The 22,077-nt window shown below is 48.0% G+C and overlaps 8 protein-coding genes across 8 annotated transcripts; 3 read left to right on the top strand and 5 right to left on the bottom strand.

Moving 5' to 3' along the window:
* Positions 1-215: 215 nt before the first annotated feature.
* Positions 216-2,768, bottom strand: TRUGW13939_00483 (uncharacterized protein; the record flags this gene model as incomplete). Its single annotated transcript, XM_035483690.1, has 1 exon — positions 216-2,768. One exon carries the CDS (start codon positions 2,766-2,768, stop codon positions 216-218), a length of 2,553 nt encoding a protein of 850 aa, XP_035339583.1.
* A 1,738-nt stretch (positions 2,769-4,506) lies between these two features.
* Positions 4,507-6,309, top strand: TRUGW13939_00482 (uncharacterized protein; the record flags this gene model as incomplete). The annotated part of the gene is made up of 4 exons (XM_035483689.1): positions 4,507-4,537; positions 4,615-5,681; positions 5,739-5,888; positions 5,938-6,309. 4 exons carry the CDS (start codon positions 4,507-4,509, stop codon positions 6,307-6,309), a joined length of 1,620 nt encoding a protein of 539 aa, XP_035339582.1.
* Positions 6,310-7,773: 1,464 nt separating this feature from the next.
* Positions 7,774-9,284, top strand: TRUGW13939_00481 (uncharacterized protein; the record flags this gene model as incomplete). Its single annotated transcript, XM_035483688.1, has 7 exons — positions 7,774-7,921; positions 7,996-8,027; positions 8,108-8,179; positions 8,246-8,542; positions 8,664-8,738; positions 8,797-9,199; positions 9,265-9,284. The coding sequence occupies 7 exons, from the start codon at positions 7,774-7,776 to the stop codon at positions 9,282-9,284; spliced, it is 1,047 nt and encodes a 348-aa protein (XP_035339581.1).
* Positions 9,285-9,480: 196 nt separating this feature from the next.
* On the bottom strand, positions 9,481-10,356 carry TRUGW13939_00480 (uncharacterized protein; the record flags this gene model as incomplete). Its single annotated transcript, XM_035483687.1, has 2 exons — positions 9,481-10,113; positions 10,180-10,356. The coding sequence occupies 2 exons, from the start codon at positions 10,354-10,356 to the stop codon at positions 9,481-9,483; spliced, it is 810 nt and encodes a 269-aa protein (XP_035339580.1).
* Positions 10,357-10,699: 343 nt separating this feature from the next.
* Positions 10,700-13,519, bottom strand: TRUGW13939_00479 (uncharacterized protein; the record flags this gene model as incomplete). Its single annotated transcript, XM_035483686.1, has 9 exons — positions 10,700-10,807; positions 10,864-11,085; positions 11,143-11,547; positions 11,609-12,013; positions 12,085-12,550; positions 12,619-12,968; positions 13,040-13,157; positions 13,218-13,380; positions 13,438-13,519. The coding sequence occupies 9 exons, from the start codon at positions 13,517-13,519 to the stop codon at positions 10,700-10,702; spliced, it is 2,319 nt and encodes a 772-aa protein (XP_035339579.1).
* A 912-nt stretch (positions 13,520-14,431) lies between these two features.
* Positions 14,432-16,219, top strand: TRUGW13939_00478 (uncharacterized protein; the record flags this gene model as incomplete). Its single annotated transcript, XM_035483685.1, has 3 exons — positions 14,432-15,064; positions 15,133-15,333; positions 15,425-16,219. 3 exons carry the CDS (start codon positions 14,432-14,434, stop codon positions 16,217-16,219), a joined length of 1,629 nt encoding a protein of 542 aa, XP_035339578.1.
* An 8-nt stretch (positions 16,220-16,227) lies between these two features.
* Positions 16,228-17,448, bottom strand: TRUGW13939_00477 (uncharacterized protein; the record flags this gene model as incomplete). Its single annotated transcript, XM_035483684.1, has 3 exons — positions 16,228-16,242; positions 16,460-17,247; positions 17,304-17,448. The coding sequence occupies 3 exons, from the start codon at positions 17,446-17,448 to the stop codon at positions 16,228-16,230; spliced, it is 948 nt and encodes a 315-aa protein (XP_035339577.1).
* Positions 17,449-20,660: 3,212 nt separating this feature from the next.
* On the bottom strand, positions 20,661-21,407 carry TRUGW13939_00476 (uncharacterized protein; the record flags this gene model as incomplete). The annotated part of the gene is made up of 1 exon (XM_035483683.1): positions 20,661-21,407. One exon carries the CDS (start codon positions 21,405-21,407, stop codon positions 20,661-20,663), a length of 747 nt encoding a protein of 248 aa, XP_035339576.1.
* Positions 21,408-22,077: the final 670 nt, after the last annotated feature.

Raw genomic sequence — 22,077 nt, 5'->3', positions numbered from 1 at the left:
GCTCACCGCCTTTAGAATAACCTCTATTAAGTAGGATTCGCACTACAATAATATTTTTTTTTGTAGATAAGATTGTTGCTGTATAAAAGAGCTCAAAATTGGGTATTGTATTTCATATTTACACAAGTAGATATCAGAGGCAAGTGTTTACACATCTAGCGTTATCACAGCTGCCATCTTTCAGATATACTGGGCTGTCAAAACAACTAAATTATTCACAACTCGCTCGCAGCCTCCGTTGGGACCTCTACTGAAGCGTCTTCTGGGGCGTCCTCTGAAGCCTCTACTGACGTCTCTTCTGGGGTTTCTGCGGCCTCTGCTGGGGCCTCTGCTGACGTCTCTTCTGAGGCTTCTTCGTATGGCGGCGGCGCAAGCTCGCCCCCAGCGACAAACACCTTGGCCAACTCGCTCTCAATTTCCTCTCTGCGAAGCTTCCAGTTTTCAACGTTGTCCAGACGCTTTCGTAGCTCCTGGAGCTCTTTCTCGACTCCCATCTTCTCCTTCTCCGTGCCGATTCGGTCAAACTCCCACTCTTCCCCAGACATTCCAAGACCGAGGGTCAGCTGGAAGGTGTGGTATTTCTTGAGAGAGGCACGCGTGGAAATGGTGATCAGTGTGATGCCTTTTTCCTTTGATCGTTCATATAAGAGGCCCTCTACATCGGAAGATACGGCCGAAGTGCCTTCGTCAATGAAAGCATATCGCGGCTCGTGGTATAAAAGTCTCGCGAATGCCATGCGTTGCTTCTCGCCACCGCTCAAAACGTCTTTCCACTCCTTTCGACAGTCCCAGCCACCTTCCCGGTCGGGGAGATACCCAAGATGCACTTCCTCTAGGATTCGACCGAGTTCTGCATCTGTTCGGCCATTTTCGTGCATTTCCATTGCACTGTGAGGATAGATAACCTGATCACGCAAGGTGCCAATACTCAAATACGGCCGTTGAGGCAAAAACATGATCCCGTCCATGCCAAAGCCTCGGGGTCGGCTCACCAATCCACGATAGACGGGCCACAGTCCGGCAACGATGCGTGAAATAGACGACTTTCCGACACCGTTGGGACCTGAGACGAGGAGGTGGTCGCCAGAGTGGACGATAAAGGCGAGGGATTCGATCAGCTCGTCACCCCCTTGAGGGTAAAGGGATGGCGCAACGACAGGAACATGCTCAAGACGCACACCGTCAAATCCACTGTGAATGGTTCCTTGGACATCCGATAACGAGTACAGCTCCGGATGGCTACCACGCGGTTGGTAATAGGCATTAGCATGCACTCTGTGCAATGTAGAGACCAGTGTGTAGACACGAGATGTGTAGCCAGCCAGCTCTGAGATATCTTTGATACTGTACATCATTCGGCCTCCAGCATCGGCGAGAGACAACATCAGACGTTTATTGGTGATAAAGTCCTTCATCCGACCCCTCTCTCGGCCGCCATTATCAGACAAATCACCTCGCTCTTTTGTGTCGACGACTCCGCCCCATGCGGGAAGGAAAATAGGTATGGAAGTCATGAGGTATCCAAAGGCTGACCAAACGTACTTGAGGATCATGTCCTCCATCATATTGTAGCGGATTTTGAGACTGTAGATACCTTTCATCCACCGTTGTAGATCTTTAAAGCTCTTAGCCAAAAACACTTTTTCGATGTCTGCACCGCCGTAGAATGCAATTTCTTCGGCGTTTGCCAACAGTCGCGAGTGCAGTCCTCTGAAATCGCCCTCCCGCTTGCCCTCGACAGCCTTCAATTTTCCAAACGGTGGCGAGAGTCTGCGCAGAACGGTGGCTGTTGTGAAATAGCCACTCAGGATACCAGTCAAGGCGAGAGGTCCTAGGCCCCGGTAGAGTTGGTATGTGAAGAAGATCAAATCGACGGTAGGTTTCCCCAGAGAGGAGGTCAGGCCAGCTGCAGAGGCGCAGAAGAGGGTCAAGTCCTGGGTGATGAACTGATCGGCACCCTGGCCGACGGCACCATCCAGATTGGCCAATTTGTAATAGTTCATATTCTCGTTCAGATACAGATCATGAATATACCTCGTGAGGCGGGTTCGGAAGGCGATGGATATCTTGGACTGGAAGAAATGGATCATAGCGTTTGTGTAAGAGGCGAGCGTTCCGATACTGCACCATTTGAGCAGACCCCAGCTGAAGGCGCGTCCCTTTCCGGCAACCAGATCGCGAACAATCTCGCCGTCCAAACGTGCAACGAGCAGAGACAGGTAAGTCCTCAACAAAAGGAAAACACCATGGCTCATCAACAGACCAGTCTCCTTGGAGTGCCACCTTGGGATCATGATGCTCATCAGGCTCAGGAACTGGTGTAGGAAAGCAAGATTCAAGCCGGGCTTGGTCGTCAGCGGGGGTATTTGGGAAACCGCATCCTCGTCGCCTCGACGAGCTGCACGCGGAGGATTCAGGAACAAGCGGCGATGCGCATCAAATGTAGTGGGTTTCGTTGGGTGGATGGTCACTTTGGAAGTGAGGTTGTCTTTGTACGGAACGTAGATGATTCTCGACCCATCCTTCCCTCGAAGACCCGAGTTCCGCCGTAGCATTCGCCTGCCCTGAACATGCTCCGTGGACTGCCTTCGAAACCAGGAGTAGCCGCCATAGCTGGAGGCGATTATGGATATTAGCAAAGCAATTGTCGCGATCAGTTTACCGGTTTTGGACGATCGTTGGACGCGGGCGCGGAGTAGTTGGGCGTAGCGGCGGAAGAGGCCCACGAGAGGGTCATTCGGTCTCTGAAGGGTCGATTGAGCGGCCATGATGGATGAGTCCCGGGTTATGGAAGAAGACAAGTTGCCAGTTTATCCGTGGAATGACCGCACAGGGTCGAAGGAGGCTCTCGGCATGCTCTCGTTCGCGGATTTGGAGAATGCCTTGACGCTACGCTTCAAGACGCAGTTGGTGGGGAAAATAAGAGAGAGAGAGATAAAGTGGTTATTTTGGAACGGTGATAGGTATAGGTGTGGTGGTGTTTGGTGGTCGATGGTCCTCAGGCGTCGCGGATGGCAGTGACGTCGATCCGGCATGTGAAGAACCTCGGGCCATGACCGAGCACGTGCCTAGAAACAGCAGCAAAGAAGCAGCAGCAGGACGGTGCGATAGATGTCAGTAAATAATGGACAAGATTCAGAAATTGGTATTGGATGATTAAACAATTAAACAAGTAAACAATTAGGAATTGATAAAGTCACTCTGCATCGGTTCTGGCAAGTGGTAATCACAGGGGATAGTAAATAATACATAGTAACTAATATGCGGGAGGAAGCATGCGATGCGGGGAAGCTGCGATCACCAAGAACTGCTTAACAATAATGATAATGGAATAGAGAATAATACAAAACAGGGCTGTTCTGTCAATTCAATGAGACCGGGATAAAAGGACCAATCCATCATTCATACTGTCTCAAGCAGCGAGATAGTCCTGTAATAACGATAATAGTAGGAATTGGCAGCAGCCAAGTACTTAGTTACTCAGTCACAAATGATTCTTATATCAATAATACTCGTGTATAGAGCATTACAGAGCAAACAGAGCAAACTGGCCCTGGAGGCGGTGTGCTGGATCCGCCAATCGCAGGGCAGCGTCGAGCGGGGCGCCTAATTTCGATGTCGCCCACGCGATTAGCCAATCGCAGCATAGAGCTCCCCCCACCTGGGCTGTTCGTAGCCAATGGTTTACCGCCGCTTCGGGGCCCAGACTTTTTTGGATGTGATGAGATTTTGGTTATTTATCCGTTTACCCTCTGATCATATGAGTTGAGATGTGAGGTGCCAATCACAGCGGCAAGGCGCACTTCTGCCCTGCGACTGGCGCTCGGCAACATGGACCAGATTGCGGAGTCCTCTCTGGGAAAGCAAAAGAGAATCCGAATACGGAATACGGAGTACTTAATTCGATCATATCTCGTGCGGCCCAGATCGTCTAGTATCTATGTACTACGTATCTAGAACAATAAAAATACACCCAGGGTGACACAGCTGGCGGCGCTAGATAAGCATACTATTAGAAACGCATCCCCCGAGCACAAGTCACAAAGGCAACGCATCCGATAGGAGACCCTGGCATTTGCCAGGCTAAGCCTAGCAACGTAGCACTAGACTACACACAACTAATTACTACTACTATTAATTATTTTCGAATCAGGGCTCGATCCCGCCCAGAGCGTCCGCGCGGGAGAGCTAGTTAGAGCCGTACCCGCCGAACCAGGAGGCGCGACCGAATAACCTTCGTTCAACCCGCGCTGGCTGCGAACCTGCTGCATCTCTGCCTGAAGAACAGAACCACTCCTCCAGCCAGCACTCACTCTCTGTGTTTGTGTGCCCAGCGTCCTTTGAGCTACTCCTCGGTCTTCCACGCGAGGTCGTGCGTGTTGCTGCTGCTGCTGTCCCCTCGCGCGGCTCTCTGCCTCCAACGAAACAGCTCCCTTTCCGCCCGCCCCCAAAAACACCCATCCCAGCATCGCCAGTCAGCTCAGGAGTTGACATACCACTGGTCCCATGGCGACCATTGCAGGGCCTCCCGATCACGGTGAGCTCTCCGTTCTCTTCTCCCTTGAGTGCCATACTATTCTGCGACCGCCTCTTCTAACATAATATCCCTCCCAGGCCCGGACAATGCCCCCGCCGACGAGCTGATTCAAGCGCAACCTCACCCATCAGACGATGGGATCGCTGTCGTCCAATCTTCCTCGCTCCCTGAAAACACCCAGTCACGCCCGCCATTAGACAAGCCCAAGAAGAAGCGCTCGCTCTTGTTGGTCCCATCGAGGACGTCGTCGCGAGGAAGCAAGCAGCAGTCGTCCGACATGACCACCGAAACCGCCCAGGATGAATCCAACACGTTAGCAAACTCGCGCACCAATCTGACGAAACGACGGAGAGATCGCAGCAAGGCGAGCAGCAGGCGGTCCCAGCGAAACGACCAGGAAGAAAACATGCATGCAAAACCAGCCACCCCAGACGAAGACCGCTACCTCAGGCCCGAGAGGAAGCCCAAATCGACTTCGAGGTTTCTGTCCATTCTGAATTGCTGCAGCACTTCCGAGCCGGATAACGAAGACCCAGATCTTCCTGCAAAGAGAGCAGAAACCAGACTGCCGCCGCCGGCGCGACAGCCTCCGAGTGAAAAGGTCGACATCAGCGCCGCTGAGTCGAGCACGGCTGAATCCAAGGACCATCAGCTTCTCAACGAGAAGACAGGGGAATCCGCTGCCAATCCGCCTCACGCAGAAGAGACTCAGGAGCAGCCAAACATACTGCCCGTCGCCGAGGGTAGATCTGACTTGGCCGGAGAACACGCCACAGCGCCTAGAAGTGAGCCATCGAATAAACAGCCTGTGAATGTGCCCAGCGATTTGTCACTCAGTAAAAAAGATGGAAGCGGAGACGAAATTCAGCCGGAATCTACGCCTGGTCAGTCGCAAGACGACCGCGACGTCCCCATCCCCGATGCACCCATTCCTTCCAGCGAAGAGGAGGAAGATCCGGTACCAACTCAAGATGTTGCTCCTCCTCCTCCTCAGCCGCCGCCTCCTGATGTTTATTTGCCGGGACCTCCAACAACACCTGGGAAACAAAATATATGGCTCCTTCCGCCTCCGCTGCCACACTTGGACGGCCGCAAATGTCTGATTCTTGACTTGGATGAAACACTTGTTCATAGTAGCTTCAAGGTATGTATTCACTAGCCTATCTGACCGCGCGTTGGTTCTCCTAACATGATGAAACAGGTCCTCGAGCGAGCCGACTTTACTATTCCTGTCGAAATAGAAGGCCAGTGGCATAACATCTACGTGATCAAAAGACCGGGCGTCGATCAGTTTATGAAACGAGTGGGCGAATTATACGAAGTCGTTGTTTTTACAGCATCAGTTTCAAAGGTTAGACTATTCTCGACTCGTTTAAATACCAGCTACTAATCTTCCACAGTACGGCGATCCATTGCTTGATCAACTGGACATTCACAATGTTGTCCACCACCGCCTGTTTAGAGACAGCTGCTATAACCACCAGGGTAACTATGTCAAGGTCAGTTTTCTCACTAGCGACGAAATCGAAAGCCGAACAGGTGAACTAACAGCCATCAAGGACCTGTCGCAAGTTGGCCGTGACCTTCGGGAGACTATTATTATTGATAACTCACCTACCTCGTACATATTCCACCCTCAACACGCCATTCCTATCAGCAGCTGGTTTTCAGACGCTCATGACAACGAGTTGCTCGATTTGATACCAGTTCTCGAAGACCTTGCCGGCACCCAGGTCCGGGACGTGAGCTTGGTGCTTGACGTTTCGCTTTAAGCTCTATACGAACTCCAACAATCCCTTGAACAGTTTTATTTTGTCACTTTTGGACTGTTTCTATATGTCTTTTCCCCTCCTCATCCCTACATTACACCCGGTCTAGCATTCCCACTTCGGTTTCGTTCTCCCTTTTCTCCCCATTTCCTTTGGTCCAGTGAAAGTATTAGACTGATTGCAAAAGAAAGAAAGCACCCATTACACGCAGGTCTGCGTGCGAATGACTCCCGAGTCCATTGATATACTATTTTTGCATCTGGCATTGTTGAGCATTTGTCCCTGTTTCGTGTTTTTTGTTCGTTTTCAATGGCACTTTGATTATGTTCCAGCGGTAGAGTCCGCCTGTCTCTGCTCCAAGTGAGCCTTTTTCTTCTCTCTGATCAATTCAGCATCACATGGGCGTTTGATTCTGGTCATCAGCCAAGATTTGCTCATTTTTTTTTCTTCTGTATTCCCGCACTGCCCTCTCCTTTCCCACGTTTACCACCCACATATAGTTTTCTTGTCTTTTTTCCGTCCGAGTGTTGATTGATCCCACTGCTCTCTGAAGCTTTCTTGTTTCTGTAGCGATTTTTTTTTTTTGGACGAGGCAGGCACTCAAAAAACCTGTTCAACGAGTGTTCATTTTGGCGATCTTGCAGTCTGAACCGCCTCCTGCCAGGCGTTGTTTTGTACATCTACTTGACGGATCGCAACAGCGTGATGTACATATATAATGAAAAGCCTTTTTGAGTCTTGGTTCTCTGTACATGTATGTAAAAGGGATATGCAGCTGTCTAATGCCTTGTGTGTTGCACTCACTGAACAGTTGTTGAAGATTTACTAAAACTTCACTATATACAAATAAAATCAGCTACGTAGTTTCCTCTGGGCATTTTCACTTGAGATTGTTATCATGTTATATTTGCTCACTTCTAACCCCTAGAGAACATAGTATGCTTATGACCCAGTTATAATTTACTTTGTTCCTCTCCTCGCGCACGCAAGCAGTGTTCAGGTCGTTAAAGTCTTGCAGCAGGATAACGCACAATTGAGATCATCCGAGGCTGCCACTCTGGCAAGAACGACGGTGGTTCGCTTCAATCTTGCCTCTTTTTCTTTTTGGCTCTTTCTGTTTCTCTGTCTTCATCTCTATCAACTATAGCAGAATAGCCAGTGGCGGCATCACATGGAAGTGGGGCCTTATCGATTGATGTGTCAGCTGTTAAGTAGAAAGTACACTGCGAAATTCTTTCTAGCCAGCCATTTTCTTGGTAGATTATTATTCTCAAAATTAATACCTCGCTAAATTATATCCAACACAGCAAGACTACCTTTTCCCGGTGTCGTTGGTGTGAGCCCGCTTCTAGTGAGCAACATCCCCGCAAATCGAATCTCAAACGCGAACCGCCACCCTGACACCGCCAACAAACACCAAACACACGACGCGCCTCCACGAAAATAAAAATAAAAAACTCAGCAGACATGAAAGACCGCACTGGCTGGGATGGGAAGCTCAGAATCGATGACCCAACAGAGCGGCGAGCAGTCATAACAAACCCAGAGGCGCTGGAAGACCCGGATTACTCGGACGATGAAGCTTTGCCGGTTGACACGATCAGTGCCGATGAGGGTGAGCTTATAACATTTTTTTTACTTTTCCCTTGAAGATTAAAATAAAGAAAAAGACTAATTGTGATCTGCTAGATATCCTGGAAGACGAGGACCCCGATGTCGAAGTGTGTGGCCGTGCCTATTTTACCCCTCCATGACGTCTGTTGTCGGCGCCTATACTTACGATGAACTTGAACTCCTAAAGGATATAGACCTCGTCCACTATCGAATAGGATCCATTCCGGCGTTGAAACTGGAAAGGTTCACCAAGCTCGAGGTAAAATAACCACCAAAAAAAAAAATCTTGCGCTGTGCTCTTACTAATGTGTATATTTCCTCATAGAAAATATGCCTCCGTCAAAACCACATCTCGCGCATTGAATTCCCTTCAAATTTCGGCGCCACTCTGAAAGAACTCGACCTGTACGACAATCTCATTGGCCACATCAAGGGCCTCGACGAGTTGACAAACCTGACGGGCTTGGACTTGAGCTTCAACCGGATCAAGCATATCAAAAACATTTCGCACCTGACCCAGTTGACGGATATTTATTTTGTGCAGAATAAGATATCGACGATAGAAGGGCTGGATGAGCTGGTGCATTTGAGGAATTTGGAGTTGGGCGCCAATCGGATTCGGGTATGATGGTCAACTTGCTTTGTTGTTGCTGCTGCTGGAGTTGCTGCTGCTGGAGTTGCTGCTGCTGGAGTTGCTGCTGCTGGAGTTGCTGCTGCTGGAGTTGCTGATGATGGTTGTGTAGGAAATTCAAAATCTGGATAATCTCAAGGCTTTGGAGGAGTTGTGGTTGGGGAAAAACAAAATTACAGAGATGAAGGTTTGTTCGATTTTCTATGTCTTTTCCTCCTTTCGTGGCTTACTTTTTTCAACGCCAGAATCTCTCTGCTTTATCGAATCTCAAAATCCTCTCAATCCAATCAAACCGCATCACCAGCATAACTGGGCTTTCCGAGCTCCACGGTCTTGAAGAGCTGTACATCTCGCATAACGGCCTGACTGATTTATCAGGGCTCGAGTCGAACACGGCCCTCCGTGTTTTGGACTTTTCGAACAACCAAGTATCCAAACTTGAAAACATCGTTCATCTCACACACCTCGAGGAACTGTGGGGTTCCAATAACGCGCTCTCCAACTTCGAGGAGGTCGAGCGAGAGTTGAAGGATAAAGAGAATCTCGAAACGGTTTATTTTGAGGGAAACCCGCTGCAAACCAACAGCCCGGCGCTGTATCGGAACAAAGTACGACTGGCTCTGCCGCAGGTGAAGCAGATAGATGCTAGTAAGTTTTCATTCGCCTTGGAGAGAGAGTATGTATTTTTCAGGTGCTAATTTCTCTATTTGTAGCTTATGTGCGCCTTGTTTGATGAGAGCTGGGTGGTTTATTTCATTCGACGAATGTATTTTATAACGAATTCTCTTAATGTAGCAGTGACATGGCAGGGATTTGCATTTACAGGTCATAAAAGTTAGCTAAAGTGTACTTGCGCTTTTAGTTTCCTTACTAGCATACACATTCCAACACTTTTCCTGTCTGTTAGGGGTATCAAATGACTTTCCGGCCTATTGGCCCTCCTTATCGACTCTCTGTTTTAGGATTTCATCAAGACTCCTTGCCGAAACTTCTTCTAGATCTCCGTCCACCTCTCTATCCATCTCTCTGTCCATCTCTCTGTCCATCTCTCTGTCCATCTCTCTGTCCATCTCTCTGTCCATCTCTCTGTCCATCTCTCTGTCCATCTCTCTGTCCATCTCTCTGTCCATCTCTCTGTCCATCTCTCTGTCCATCTCTCTGTCTATCTCTCTGTCCATCTCTCTGTCCATCTCTCTGTCCACTCCCTCTATATCTTTATCTGGCTTCTCTTCTTGTCCTGCCGCAGGAGCACCCTCTTTCGAAACCGGGAAACAATCCGCCAATTCATGCCTCGGAGCCTTGGTTTTAATAACATCGCGGACACGTTTATCGCTATAGTCCATCTCCCATGGCCCATGGTACGGGTTCTTGCGAATAATGTGGTTGTAATGGTCAACAGCGGAGGTCGATATTTCGCACATGACGGTTCGGTCGTTTGCATTGTTCGAGCTTTCGTCGTGAAGAGTGATCTCTAGGGGCGATGCGTCAATGGCCTTGGTGGCTGCTTCCGGGGTGTCGAAAATCGCGAGGATGCGGCCATGCGCTGCGTCTTGTTGCGCGGGCTATATCTTGCGTCAGCCTCTCTCTCTCTCTCTCTCTTCCTGAAGGGAAAAAGAAGAAGTGCATACCTTGACATGCTTAAAAGTGACAACCTCGCCGTACTTTTGCAGCGCGCCCAGAACAACTCTCCTATCGGCAATCTTGCGCAGCGGACGGCTCGTCTCGATGGCGATCTGGCGCGACGCAAGCGTGCGCAGACCGTCACCAAGGATGGCGGAAAAGCGGGCGGCGGTTGCTGAGAACATTCTCCATTGGCACGTTTCTTTTTTTTCAACGAAGACGTAGTCACATGTTGTTGTTGTGAGGGTGTTTTGAGAGGTTCGAGGTTGATGGATCTTGGATCTTTGTAGAGTCTTGGCAGATTACGTAATTAGATTTTTATAGATATACATTAACGTCAAAGTCAAGCTCAAAGACGTATATAATTCGTAATTATTCTTCAAACAGGCCAATTTGGGAACTATTGGCGCTATATATAGTATATATTGACTGTTAAAGCCAGTTTTGGTCTTTTCGTGCAGCTATCAACAAAAACTAAACTATATCATTTCGAAGGAATCGGTTCTTCTCTTGCACTATTCTCCTCCACTAGTCATCCATACCCAAATACTCGTCACTATCTTGTTCATGGAACCCCAGCTCTCCCTTTAAAGCGTCGGCTTGATTCTGCAGCGTTTCCGGATCCAGTGCCTTGGACTAAAAACCTGTGAGCTTGTGCTACGCCTGGGACTCAAGTTTTTGGCTGATCTTACCAGTTGGTCTGCTTGCGCATCGCGCTGTTCACGAGGCTGAGTCATATAGTTGATGGGAGCGGACTTTGCATCCAGCTGGTCCTTGATGACATTCTCAGCACTCTTAACTGCGCTTCCGAGGAGGTCCTGCTGGGCTTCTGTGGGTGGAAGAGCCGAGTTCTTCTCAAGTTCTATGATTTGCCCATACGTCTTCTCGATTCTGGTCTTGAATTTTGTTGTTTCCTGAAAAGGGATGTTAGTTCAGAATATCACGCAATGTTTTTTTTTTTCCTAACTTACAGCATTGATGAGATCTATCACTGCGGTCTGACTGGTTTTAGAGTACTGCTCAATTTGTTGGTATCCAGCGGTCACGTTGTTCTGGAGAGTCATTTTGTTGACCAAATTAAGACCGTTGAGGATATGAGGGTCGTGGACACTCTTATAGAACTCGGCAACCTCCTTGAACTGGTCGAATCCAGCCCAGATGGCTACAGTATACTGCTGCAGGATCACGCGGTCGATCAGTGCTTCTGGCGAAGAGATTGCATGTTGAACTGTACTCTTGAAGGGGAGAACATTGCCCTTGACTAGGGTCTTGATCTGCACCGCGAGCTGTGTAAAGAAGAGCCGGAGCTGGAGGATGCAGTCTTTCAACTCCACCAACAAGGTCAAGCAGTTCCGCAGACACACTTTGACGGCTTCCTGTGATGGTTTAGTATCGAAAACTCGGAAGATGGAAAGATACCTATTGGGTCTAACTTACAAGTGTTAATTTGTCTTCCTTGAGACTATCTAGATCCGCCTTGATGTTGTTCATCTGCGACTGGAATGCCAGCAGCTGGCTCCTGGCCGTGTCGGCACTGGACAGAGTGGACTTGTACATTTCCCGAGCCGTGGTTACTTTGAATGAGGCCGCTTCGACGGCCATCTGACTGGCTGTTTTGCTTCCAGAAGAAGCTGCTGCCTGCAGGTTTGCGCCGGGCAGCGGAGGGTTTTTCGTTCCCGAGGTCAAGGCCTTGTCCTTGGTGTCAAGTTTCTGCACGGCCTTTTGAGACTTCTTGACCGTCGATTGCCAGCCAGATACCTGCTTGGAATCATTGGCGGGTTTCTTCCAGTTGTCTCCCATGTTGCGGCTCTTGGTTCTCTCTACTTGGAGCTCGCTGACGACCTTGTAAATAGTATCACTGTTAGAAGATGGAACAACTCGAAGTACTAAAACAAAGGAAAATGAAAACATACCAGTTCTACCTCGCCAATGGATTTCAACAAGGCCTTTCCGACCTTGGAGCTCTTTGCGGTTTTCTTCTTCTCCAAAGTCGCGCGGTGCCTGGTGAGGGAACCTGACACGCCTGTCAGATCCAGCTGGCCACCTTTTCCGCTGGTCGATTCCACGTTAGTTATGAGGTCCCACTGGACTCCAGCCTTGTCGGACACAATTCCGTGCAATTGATTGATAGCCATGAGAGCAAAGGGCAGGTAGACGGAAGCCGGATCATTGGCAACATCATCCGCCGCTTCATCGTCATCATCATCATCATCATCAGATGTTTCCTTTTTCTTACCGGAAGAGCTTTTGCTCTTAGTTTTATTGTTGAATGCAGAACCACCACCGATTCGGCTTGCTGCTGCTCCGGCAAGGATATTTGTGGCGCTGGCGGCCGCGTTTCCCAGTGTCTGGACGAGATCCATCACCATCAACTGGTTCCTGCAAGGAACCAGAACAAATCAGCTTACACGGTCACGACCAATTTCTGGTAACGAGTGAAGACATACCCAGTTGGGTAGTTCTTGAGCTCCTCCTTAACCAGATCCTTCATTTCCTGGACCTGTTCCTCCCGATCCTTGACCCATTTCTCGGCCGAGGTAATGCTCGTAGTCAACAGCTCTTGTTCGACTTTCCGAGCCTTTTCGTCACTCAATGCAATCTGGTATTTGCCCTTGGTATCCTGGTCCGTTGCATCACAGGCCTCGTGTAGTTCCATGACGTATTTATACCAGGCTTCAAGCTCGTCGTCCATTTTGGCGGCGGCGTCCTTGCAGGTTTCGGCTGCCTCTACCAGGGTGTCCAGTTGTACGGTAAGCTGGAGGTTTCCACGTAGTAGGGCTTTGACGATCATAGTAACCTGTTTTTGGGGGACCGGTGGGTCAATTTTCACATTCAGGCATATCATTCTTATTATTATTCCAAGCTTACCGTATCCTTGACCGATTCAGAAGTGGCTCGAATCTCTTCCATATGTTTGTTGCAATTTGTAAAAGCAGTGCTGCCTCTATTGACAACCTCAATCAAGCAAGTGGACAAATGAAGATGCCTTTTTGTTGATATTTCTTTTTAGCACTTGTTTCACCAGGGAATTACTCCTTGCACATACCCTTTAAGGTACTCATATTTCTTGTTCGAGACCAAGATAATGTTTCGAGCATCATCTCGCGCGGCCGTCAAGGTACACAATGCGAGAAGCTCCAAACACACTGGAGCCATTCCAAGATATGCCAGCCATCCGTGCTTGGAGGCGTGAGCCTTTGCTTGCAGGTCTAAATATGGTCAGTTTCGAATGTCCAGGAGGTGGAAATTAGAACAAGAGTGCATACCAGTCTTGTATGAAGCAATGGTTGCAGTGTTTTTCGTAATGAGTACACCCAGAGTGTCTGGACCTGGGGTTGAGATTGCCATGATTGCTGCTGGATGTAGATAGTTCTTTTTTTTTGGTCAAAATAATGCACAACAGTGAATTGTTTGTGGAATCGAGGAGAAGAGAGTAAGAGGGCTATTGGTATGTTTATAACAGTTGGCATTGATCGAATCTTCCAAGACCGAAACAATCGACAGACGGGGGGGAAAAGCAGCAGCAATACAACTACCCCTCCCCATGAAGTTGCATCAAACCTGCAGGATGACCTGGCAGCTTCTTCCCCGCTGTTTTCATTATTGAAGGCCCTGATCGAATGAATTCCATCAACTGAGTCTCCGCGGGAACCAGCCAGCCACATAATTCCTTGGCTGGCTGAAGATATCCTGGCAATAAAGTTCACTTAGCAGCTGAAGAATGGAGAGAAGCTTTTAGCTACTGTGCGAGCACTGCAAGCCACATATGTATGGAAATGGATCTATTGGTGTATAGTTTTTCCAAACAAGCCTGTCGTATCCACCGTTCATGCATGAGTCCGCGGTCCGTGCCGTGCCTGTCATCCACAAGGGGAAAGATGTGCTGATCTCTGCATGCAGCCAAGTCCTGACACAGTAAGGTATGTGGCCAAAAAACGGGGAAATGGTCTGTGTCAAGGGTTGGGTCTGTTACGTAGTCTTCTCGGAGTCGAATATTCGTTTTTTCTCGGGCGATCTCGGTGTCTCACTGTCCGCGTATCAACCCAATAGTAGAAACCAGAGGCGAGTCTCCATGGCGATCATTTTCCAAAAATTTAGATATCAAAAAAAAAAAAAGAAAAGAAGAAAGATGGTGGCGAATTGGTGGCGATCGTAAGATGGCTGTCGTTCTAGGCAACGAAGACCGCTTTCATCGCTTCTCTTATAGGTTCACCTGCAGACACCTTTGTCCTCTCCTCTCGATGAAATCAATCAATCAAAATGAATGTCGGTAAACTGCGTAACCTTTCTCTGTCACGACAATATGCCAGGGGCATCACCAGCCGTGGATGCCGCCCCGGTGCATTGAGTCCATTGACACGCAAGTCTATTTCAACATGCCTCCCACGACGTCCAGTCACGAATCCCTGCTCCAGACAGCCTACCAGCTCTGTGGTATTTTCTCGTCAATATGCCATCGAGAAAGGAACAGTGAAACCTGTGTCTAGCGTACATGACGTGGAAGAAGTTGATGCCGCCCTGCAACAGATGATCTCCGAAGGAAGCAACCTCGCCGAGACAATCACACGGCAAAACGAGGATATTCAAATCGGATCAGAGCTGATGATCCATGCAGTGTACGACTCACTGATTGATTTGTCACTACAGTTGGTGGTAAAGCTGTACCCAGACGGGGTCACTGGCTTGATTAATGCGGAAGACGCATATACTTCTTTCCCGCCTGGAATGGAGGAATATGTTAAACAGGTTCGCAATGGACTAAGATTAAATGGTCCGGAAAACGTGCACAAGACATCTTTTGAGGACGCGGTAGAAAGGACAACTAGGATGTTCAATCTGGTTGAAAAGGCCCATGCCGAGTTGGGGCACTTATTTGGCGAGCATCATGAGACGGTAAGCTTCTCCATCTAGTTCAAACAAACAAAGTACTTCAGCAGCTTGCTCACAGTTTAACTCTTTAGCTCAACGAGAAAGTGCAAAACATGTGGTCCCTTTTAAAGAGGGCAGAAAAGGCCGACAAATTCATCGAGACTGAAACCGAGAATGAAGAGAAGGATGCTGCCTCTGACAAATCAACAATGACCTCGGAAAAAAAAGAGTTTGACACACTGAAAAGTAAGATCTCTAAACTGGTTGATGAAACCCAAAGGATGAGAAACGACGTAAGTTTCCCCTTTTTTTAAAAAAAAAATTTTTATTCCTCCTCTTGTCTCTCTCTTTTCCTTACACCTCTAACTAATGTCCCTAATACAGCGGAGTAATCTAGAACATCCACAAAATGTCGGAGAAGGTATTGCCTGGGGACTTTTTGGGATAGGAGCAGCAGTTGCGGCTGGTACGAGGTCCAGACTCTCTGGATCCATCAATGTCAATGAGTCTAAGCTCGAGCACGAAAGGGACCTACAAAAGACCCACAAAATCCGATATGACAATGCCTTTGCGCGCCTTGAGAAGGTAAATGTCACGCTAGGTGCCCTAAAGAGCCAAAAGAATTCCGTCGATGAACACGTCAAGAGTCTTGAGAAGGTAGTTGCGTCTTCCAAAAAGGCTCTTGGGTTTGTAGTTGATCGCAAGAACATCCTCAGTCGAATTCACAACGACCTTATCAATATGACCAAGTTTGCGACTAGGTACAAAGCGCACCAATACGACGAGCGGGCTAGCCTAGGATTTCTCGCAAAGGGTATTGTCGATGTGCTGGATGCCACGCCCGACTGGCCTGGCACCGTCGTTCCAGTCGTCCTAACCGCCATGTTTCTACGCTGGCCTCCTTCTATAGTCCTATCAGATAGTGACGACGTTCTAGGCGAGTCAGAAGGCGGAGACAACGAAGCCCAAGTCAAGCTTGACCGTGTGGTGGAAAAGGCGTCTCTAAATTACATCAAATTCGCCAAGGCGGCCAATCCTCAGCCTCATCTCAATGACTACCTGCACGATGTCGAGTTTGATTGGGAACATACTTTCGCCCGTTGGAGAAAGATAATTGAAGACGGCGAGTTTACTGGATTCAGACCTGCGCCAGCTATCCCACTGAGGCCATACGACTGAGAAGTAGACTATCGTTTAAGACTCTTTTCCAGGGTATTTGGCCCGTCTTACAAGAGTTTATTGTTGATTCAATATGTATAAGGTCACGCCAAAGCATGTACATGAAATCGTAGATATATCTCACCAAACCAGATCAAATCAGACGAAACTTAGGCAAAAATAGGAATGTTCAATCCGTACTATAAAAAAAAGATGTCAGTCTATGATTATTGCATAAAGAGGAAGAAGAGGAAGACATACATTGACCGGGTCGTTGAAACGGAGGTTCAGGTCTAGATTGTTGATGGCGTCGATCTCGGCCTGCTCCAGACTCCATCCGGTGACATCCAGGTTCTGAGCCAGACGAGCAGGGTTGTTACTCTTGGGAATAACAGCAATGTCTCTTTGCGTGGCCCAGCGCAGTAGAACCTGGGCAGGGGTCTTATCATGCTTCGCGGCGGCCGACTTGACGATGTCATGCTCGAACAGAGTGGGCGTGCTCTGGGCTCGGCTCATGTCCAACTCGATGAAGCTAAGAGGACCGAACGAGGAGTAGGCGGTGATGGCAATACCCTCTCCCTGGACATACTTGACAAGTTCCTTTTGCTGGAGGTAAGGGTGATGCTCGATCTGGAGAGCGGCCGGGCGGATGCGAGCATGGCGCAAGAGATCCATGATCAACTGAGCGCTGAAGTTGCTGACACCGATGCTGCGAGCAAGCTTCTTGTCGACCAGCGACTCCACAGCCTGCCATGTTTCTTGGATTGTTGCCTTGCTAAACTCGACCTTACCGTCGGCATTGGTCCATCCAGGAGGGTAGCGCTCGGCCGGGTCGACGTATTTGAGGGCGACGGGGAAATGGATCAAAAACAGGTCAAAGTACTCAACGCCCAGGTCCTCCAGCTGCTTGCGCACAATGGGCTCGACCTTGTCACCGTCGTGGAAGGTGTTCCAAAGCTTGGAGACCACGAAGAGGTCTTCGCGCTTGACCAGACCATCCTTGATGGCGCGCGCAATACCTTGGCCAACCTCTTTTTCATTTCCATAGTCTAGATTCACGTCAGACTGGGAGCGCAAAAGAACTTTTTTTTAGTTGAAGACTCACCAGCGGCGCCGTCGAGAAGACGGTAGCCAGCCTTGATAGCTGAGTAGACCTGGTCTGCACAGGTGTCATTATTGACCTTCCACAGGCCGAAGCCCACGCGGGGCATGTCGTAGCCACTAGTCAGCTTAATTGTAGGAGAAGACATGGTGCCTGCGTCCTGATATGTTGGAAATACAGAAAAAAGAAAATTCAGTATTAAGCAGGACGTCAAATCAATGAAGACTTCCAGAATGATTGAGCACGCAGACTCTTTCTTAAACGTCTCAATTTCCCCTCGACATGGCCGTAATTATCCACGGTCTAAGGCTAATTAGGAAGCCTGGAGGCAGCCATCTCCACTGGACAGGGAGCGTAGCTTTCCAGAGCCATTCACCGGCCCTCTTTTCCAAGGCCTGTGGACACTCCATGCTGAGGGGCAAAGCCTATAATGTGGCAGAGAAGAATTGCCAAATTACGGATCCGGTTAAATGCGCCACGCTCTTTACCCGTTGTCCGGCTAAAGTCGGCCTTCTTTTTTACACTGAGAGAATCGCTAATAATTAATATGTGAGGGATGTGGGAATAAATGAGTCAAATAGAGTTTTAGGGTGGTCTGTGATTTCTTATTTCCCGTGGTATGTGTTGCGCATATTAAGCGATCGGTCTTTGTGAAGGCCCGTTCGAAACGTAAAACCCTAGGTAGCATTTGAACTGGTATGTTAATTTTGAGTAGGTGGATTAGACAAGGAAAAACGGCCCAGAAATTCTTTTTTAATCTTCTCTTTGTATATATAGTTCGCGAACATTCCACGCCTTTCTCACTTCCATATTATGGCCTGTCTTCCCGACAACACCTTCAAGCTCTATTTCAACAAGCAAAGGGAATTTAACTAATAAGCTGCTGAAATATTACAAGGCGAGATCATTAGATTAATATAAAAGTATATTACTAGCCAAATCACCATATAGATATCATAGAACACTTCTATCAATAAAAAGATCCAATGCTTTACAAGTAATACAGTGATGTGATTGTGTTTCATAGTTTAACTATTTATTTGTATCATACTATGTGGAAATTTAAAGTCGCTCCCCTGTAATGCGTAATTATTCAAGGTTGTAACTCTGATAGTAGTATTATGCTTGAATCGCTCTGTATCATGCTGTTATTTATAGACCCTTTTTTCCAGCATAAAGGAATAAAGAATACTCTGGTTTAATACGAAAACGTACTAGCAAACAAAGCTAGCTTAGATATACTTTATAGACTCCCCCATATAACTGTCCTATCTATCACAAATCTGGCTTTAAAACAATGCAATACCTCAATGTCAATTTACAAACTCAACAAGTGCCCAAACTGCCAGCATTGACCTGCTGCTATAGCATTAAAGCTAAAATATGGCATGGACTTGCCCTGAATCTCACTAGGGCTCAAAGGACAAGACCGTCAGATGTATATTGAATGGGCTTAGGGCGAGGCCTTTGGCGATAACGAGCACGCGCCATTCTACGACTGCTCGGCGGTTCGATGTGGACTTTCTCTAGCGATGATAGAAACACTCGGCCAGTATCAAGCAACGCTTGCATAACATCCGTATGACCAAATCTTTTAGCCGTAGCGAGTGGGGTATATCCGTTATCACATACGTGGTTCGGTTCGGCGCCTGCTTCCAACAATAGCTTCACGACCGACAGATGGCCTTTGCCGGCAGCTAGGAACAGAGGAGATTCATTGAAACAGTCCACGGGGTCTGGGTCCGCCAGGTGTTCTAACAAGTTTCGGACGATCTCGCTGGACCCGTTTTCAGCTGCCTCATGTAGGGCTGTCCGCTTAAAAGAATCGCAATGATTGACCTTTATATCTGGCGCAGCGAGAAGCTGTTGGACGATATCGGGCAAATTCTCCTGGGCTGCCGCAATAAGTACGCTCTTGTTACTATTTCCACCGAGTCGTTTGTGGCATGTGGTCACTGCGTTGACGTCGACAGGTATGGTCGGGTGCAGCAGAAGATATTTCGCAACTGTAGTAGATTTCGAATCAACGGCCGCATACAGCGGCGTATCGCCAAAATGGCTGCGACATCCAGGATCAATATCAGGCGCGTCTAGTAACAATTTGACAACTTCAATGTGTCCTTTTTGAGAAGCAGTCACAAGAGGCGGCCATCCCTGGGAATCCAAGTTTGGGTCAACGCCTTTGGTGGAAAGCAGCAGCTTGACAAATTCCACATGGCCATGTTCAGACGCTATTTCAAGGGGAGTGGGTGTATCACGGTCATGTTTGGATAAGAAATTCGGGTTGACGCCCTCTTGTGACAGAATCAAAGACGCAACATTTGCGTGGCCATGGACAGCAGCACAAACGAGGCCTTTATGGAGAATATCTAGCCGGTAGCGACATGGCAAACTAGCATCAATGGCCTTCTGGGCAGTTTGAATTTCCCCGTGGCTTGACGCCCATTCAAGCGCCCGTTCGCCATTGAGAGCATCGTTGCGATACAGTAAGTAGTTCAAGGCGCCATATAAGGCGCCATTCACGTTGGCGAGCGAGTTGATATCACAGGGCTTCTTTAGGTAGTTTGCAATAATGTGCAAGATTTCAATAGGCAAGCCATCCAAGGTATACATGCTGGCGCACCGCAGTTGCAAAACTACCGAAGGGGATGTAGGCAGCACAAATGGTTTCTGGCAAAATGTGGAGTTGCATGTCGTCGACCCCAACAAAAGGGAAACCTTAGTGGATAGTTGTATATGCCAACACCTTGGCATTTTTTAGTGTTATTATTATATCGACATGAAATTTACCACTGTTCCAACGTACTACGTATTACAATACTGTAAAATACCGCCAGGCACCATGGCTCCACCAAAGTGTTGTTCCAGGTAACAGCCAGTGAATGCAAGCGCAATGCCGAACTTACTGAACACTGTTGACCTGTTTATACAGTGAGTGCATGTACACATTGATATACAAGGCAAGTTTTTTTAATTTAAGAGCAAAACATAGAGTACACTGAGCCCTCTGCTATAAATGCTCGCGTAGTACTTGACTCTACCTGGTGTGATCTGAACTTCGCTGCTATACTTCTTAAGCAGTAGTATTATAATCTTATATCCACTTTCAAAATTCCTAGTAACAGCTTTAATCATATATAATGTGATCTAGATTTCATTATTATGCTTCATAAGTAGTAGTGTTATGATTTTATATCTATCTTCCTAATCTCTAGCAGCGACTTAGACCACACTTGGCGTGGCCTAGATTTCACTACCACGCTTCTCATGCCCAGAAACCGTTAAGCGTCAAGCCCTAAGCCCTATCTACTCTCTCATCTGATTGACTGGATGAGTACAAGTATATATCCTTTTCACTGCCTACCAAGCTATGCCTCCATGGACATTCGAAAACGTTCCAGTAGTCTCGTCATCTTCAGCCAGGGTGGCTAACTGAACAATGCGCCTGGCGCCGTCTTCAGGTGTGCCCCCGTAGGCAGTGTATTTAGTGAGGTTTGTAGCGACCAGGCCAGGGCAGGCAACATTGACCCTAGCGCGCACATCACGAAGAATGCGGTTGTAGTTAACGGCCAGCATGTTGGCTGCAGCTTTGCTGGCGTCATATGCTCTGTATTCGCCTTCATACCATGCGGACGTCTGGTCCAGGCTCTCGGTGATCGAGCCCATGATCGACGAGACAAAAACGAGTCGCGGCCGCTGGTCTGATTTGCGCAGTAGCGGAATCATCGCCTCGGTGAGACAGGCTGTCCCAGTCACGTTTGTCGAAAAGGTCTTTTCAAAAAGCTCACGCGTCGGTAACTCTGGGTTTGCGTTTGCTACGCCGACGTCGATGAGGATGCCGGCGTTGTTGACGAGTACATCCAGCTTGCCGTACTTGGATGAGATATAATCGGCAGCGCGCTCAATCGACTCGTCAGATGTAAGGTCTAGTTGGACACTGTCAACTGCGAGACCTTCGGTTTGCAGTTTTGTGGCTTCTTTGGCGCCGTTTTCAGCGTTTCGAGATCCGATTATGACCTGATATCCGAATTCGCGAGCAAGGCGGGTTGCGGCAGCGAGGCCAATACCTTGGTTGGCACCACTGATGAGGGCGATTGTTTTGCTCATTGTTTTGTGCTTGAGGGAGGAAATAGTAAATTGATTTAAAGTTCAATGTTGGTTTCTGGTTGGTCAAATTGAATGGATCTTTCAAATGTTGGACTCAATATATGTATATATATACATATATATCAACTATATGTAGTCCGGTATAAATATACAAGAAACCGGTGTCTGATTTTATATCCAAAACATTGAATAATCAAAGAATGGGTTTTATAACGTCAGCAATATACCAGTTGACAATTTGGCCGAGCTGTTCCCATATCATCAACATTGAAGTCTCATATCGCCCAATTTGGCCGAACCAGAAAACGGCCTCGGCCAAATTGTAGGAACATGGTTTATAAAAACGAAACAAAGATTCATTTATAATCAATTTACCATGAAGCTATGCTACGTTGTGGTCCGTGTGGTGTGTGCCGTAACGGTATTAAACATCTCTACGTATCAGTCCTGGGTGGACTCCCGGTGATTATGGGATGCAACTAATTGATGATGTCTACGCCCTTTAAAACCACTCAAAATAAAAATACAAGGAACATAGATTAGGTAAGAGTAGCCAGAGGCAGCTGCATGCCAGAAAAGTATTATAACACACGAGAAGATCGAGTGGGGCATTATTGCAGCTTACTACCATGATAGTATAAGTAGCGCTACTCCAACATGTCAACTGGTA

This window comes from Talaromyces rugulosus, chromosome I, assembly GCF_013368755.1.
Source record: "Talaromyces rugulosus chromosome I, complete sequence".
Taxonomy (NCBI): Eukaryota; Fungi; Ascomycota; class Eurotiomycetes; order Eurotiales; family Trichocomaceae; genus Talaromyces; species Talaromyces rugulosus.
Note: the sequence above shows the minus strand (reverse complement) of the source record. Positions and strands in the feature narration are given on the sequence as shown.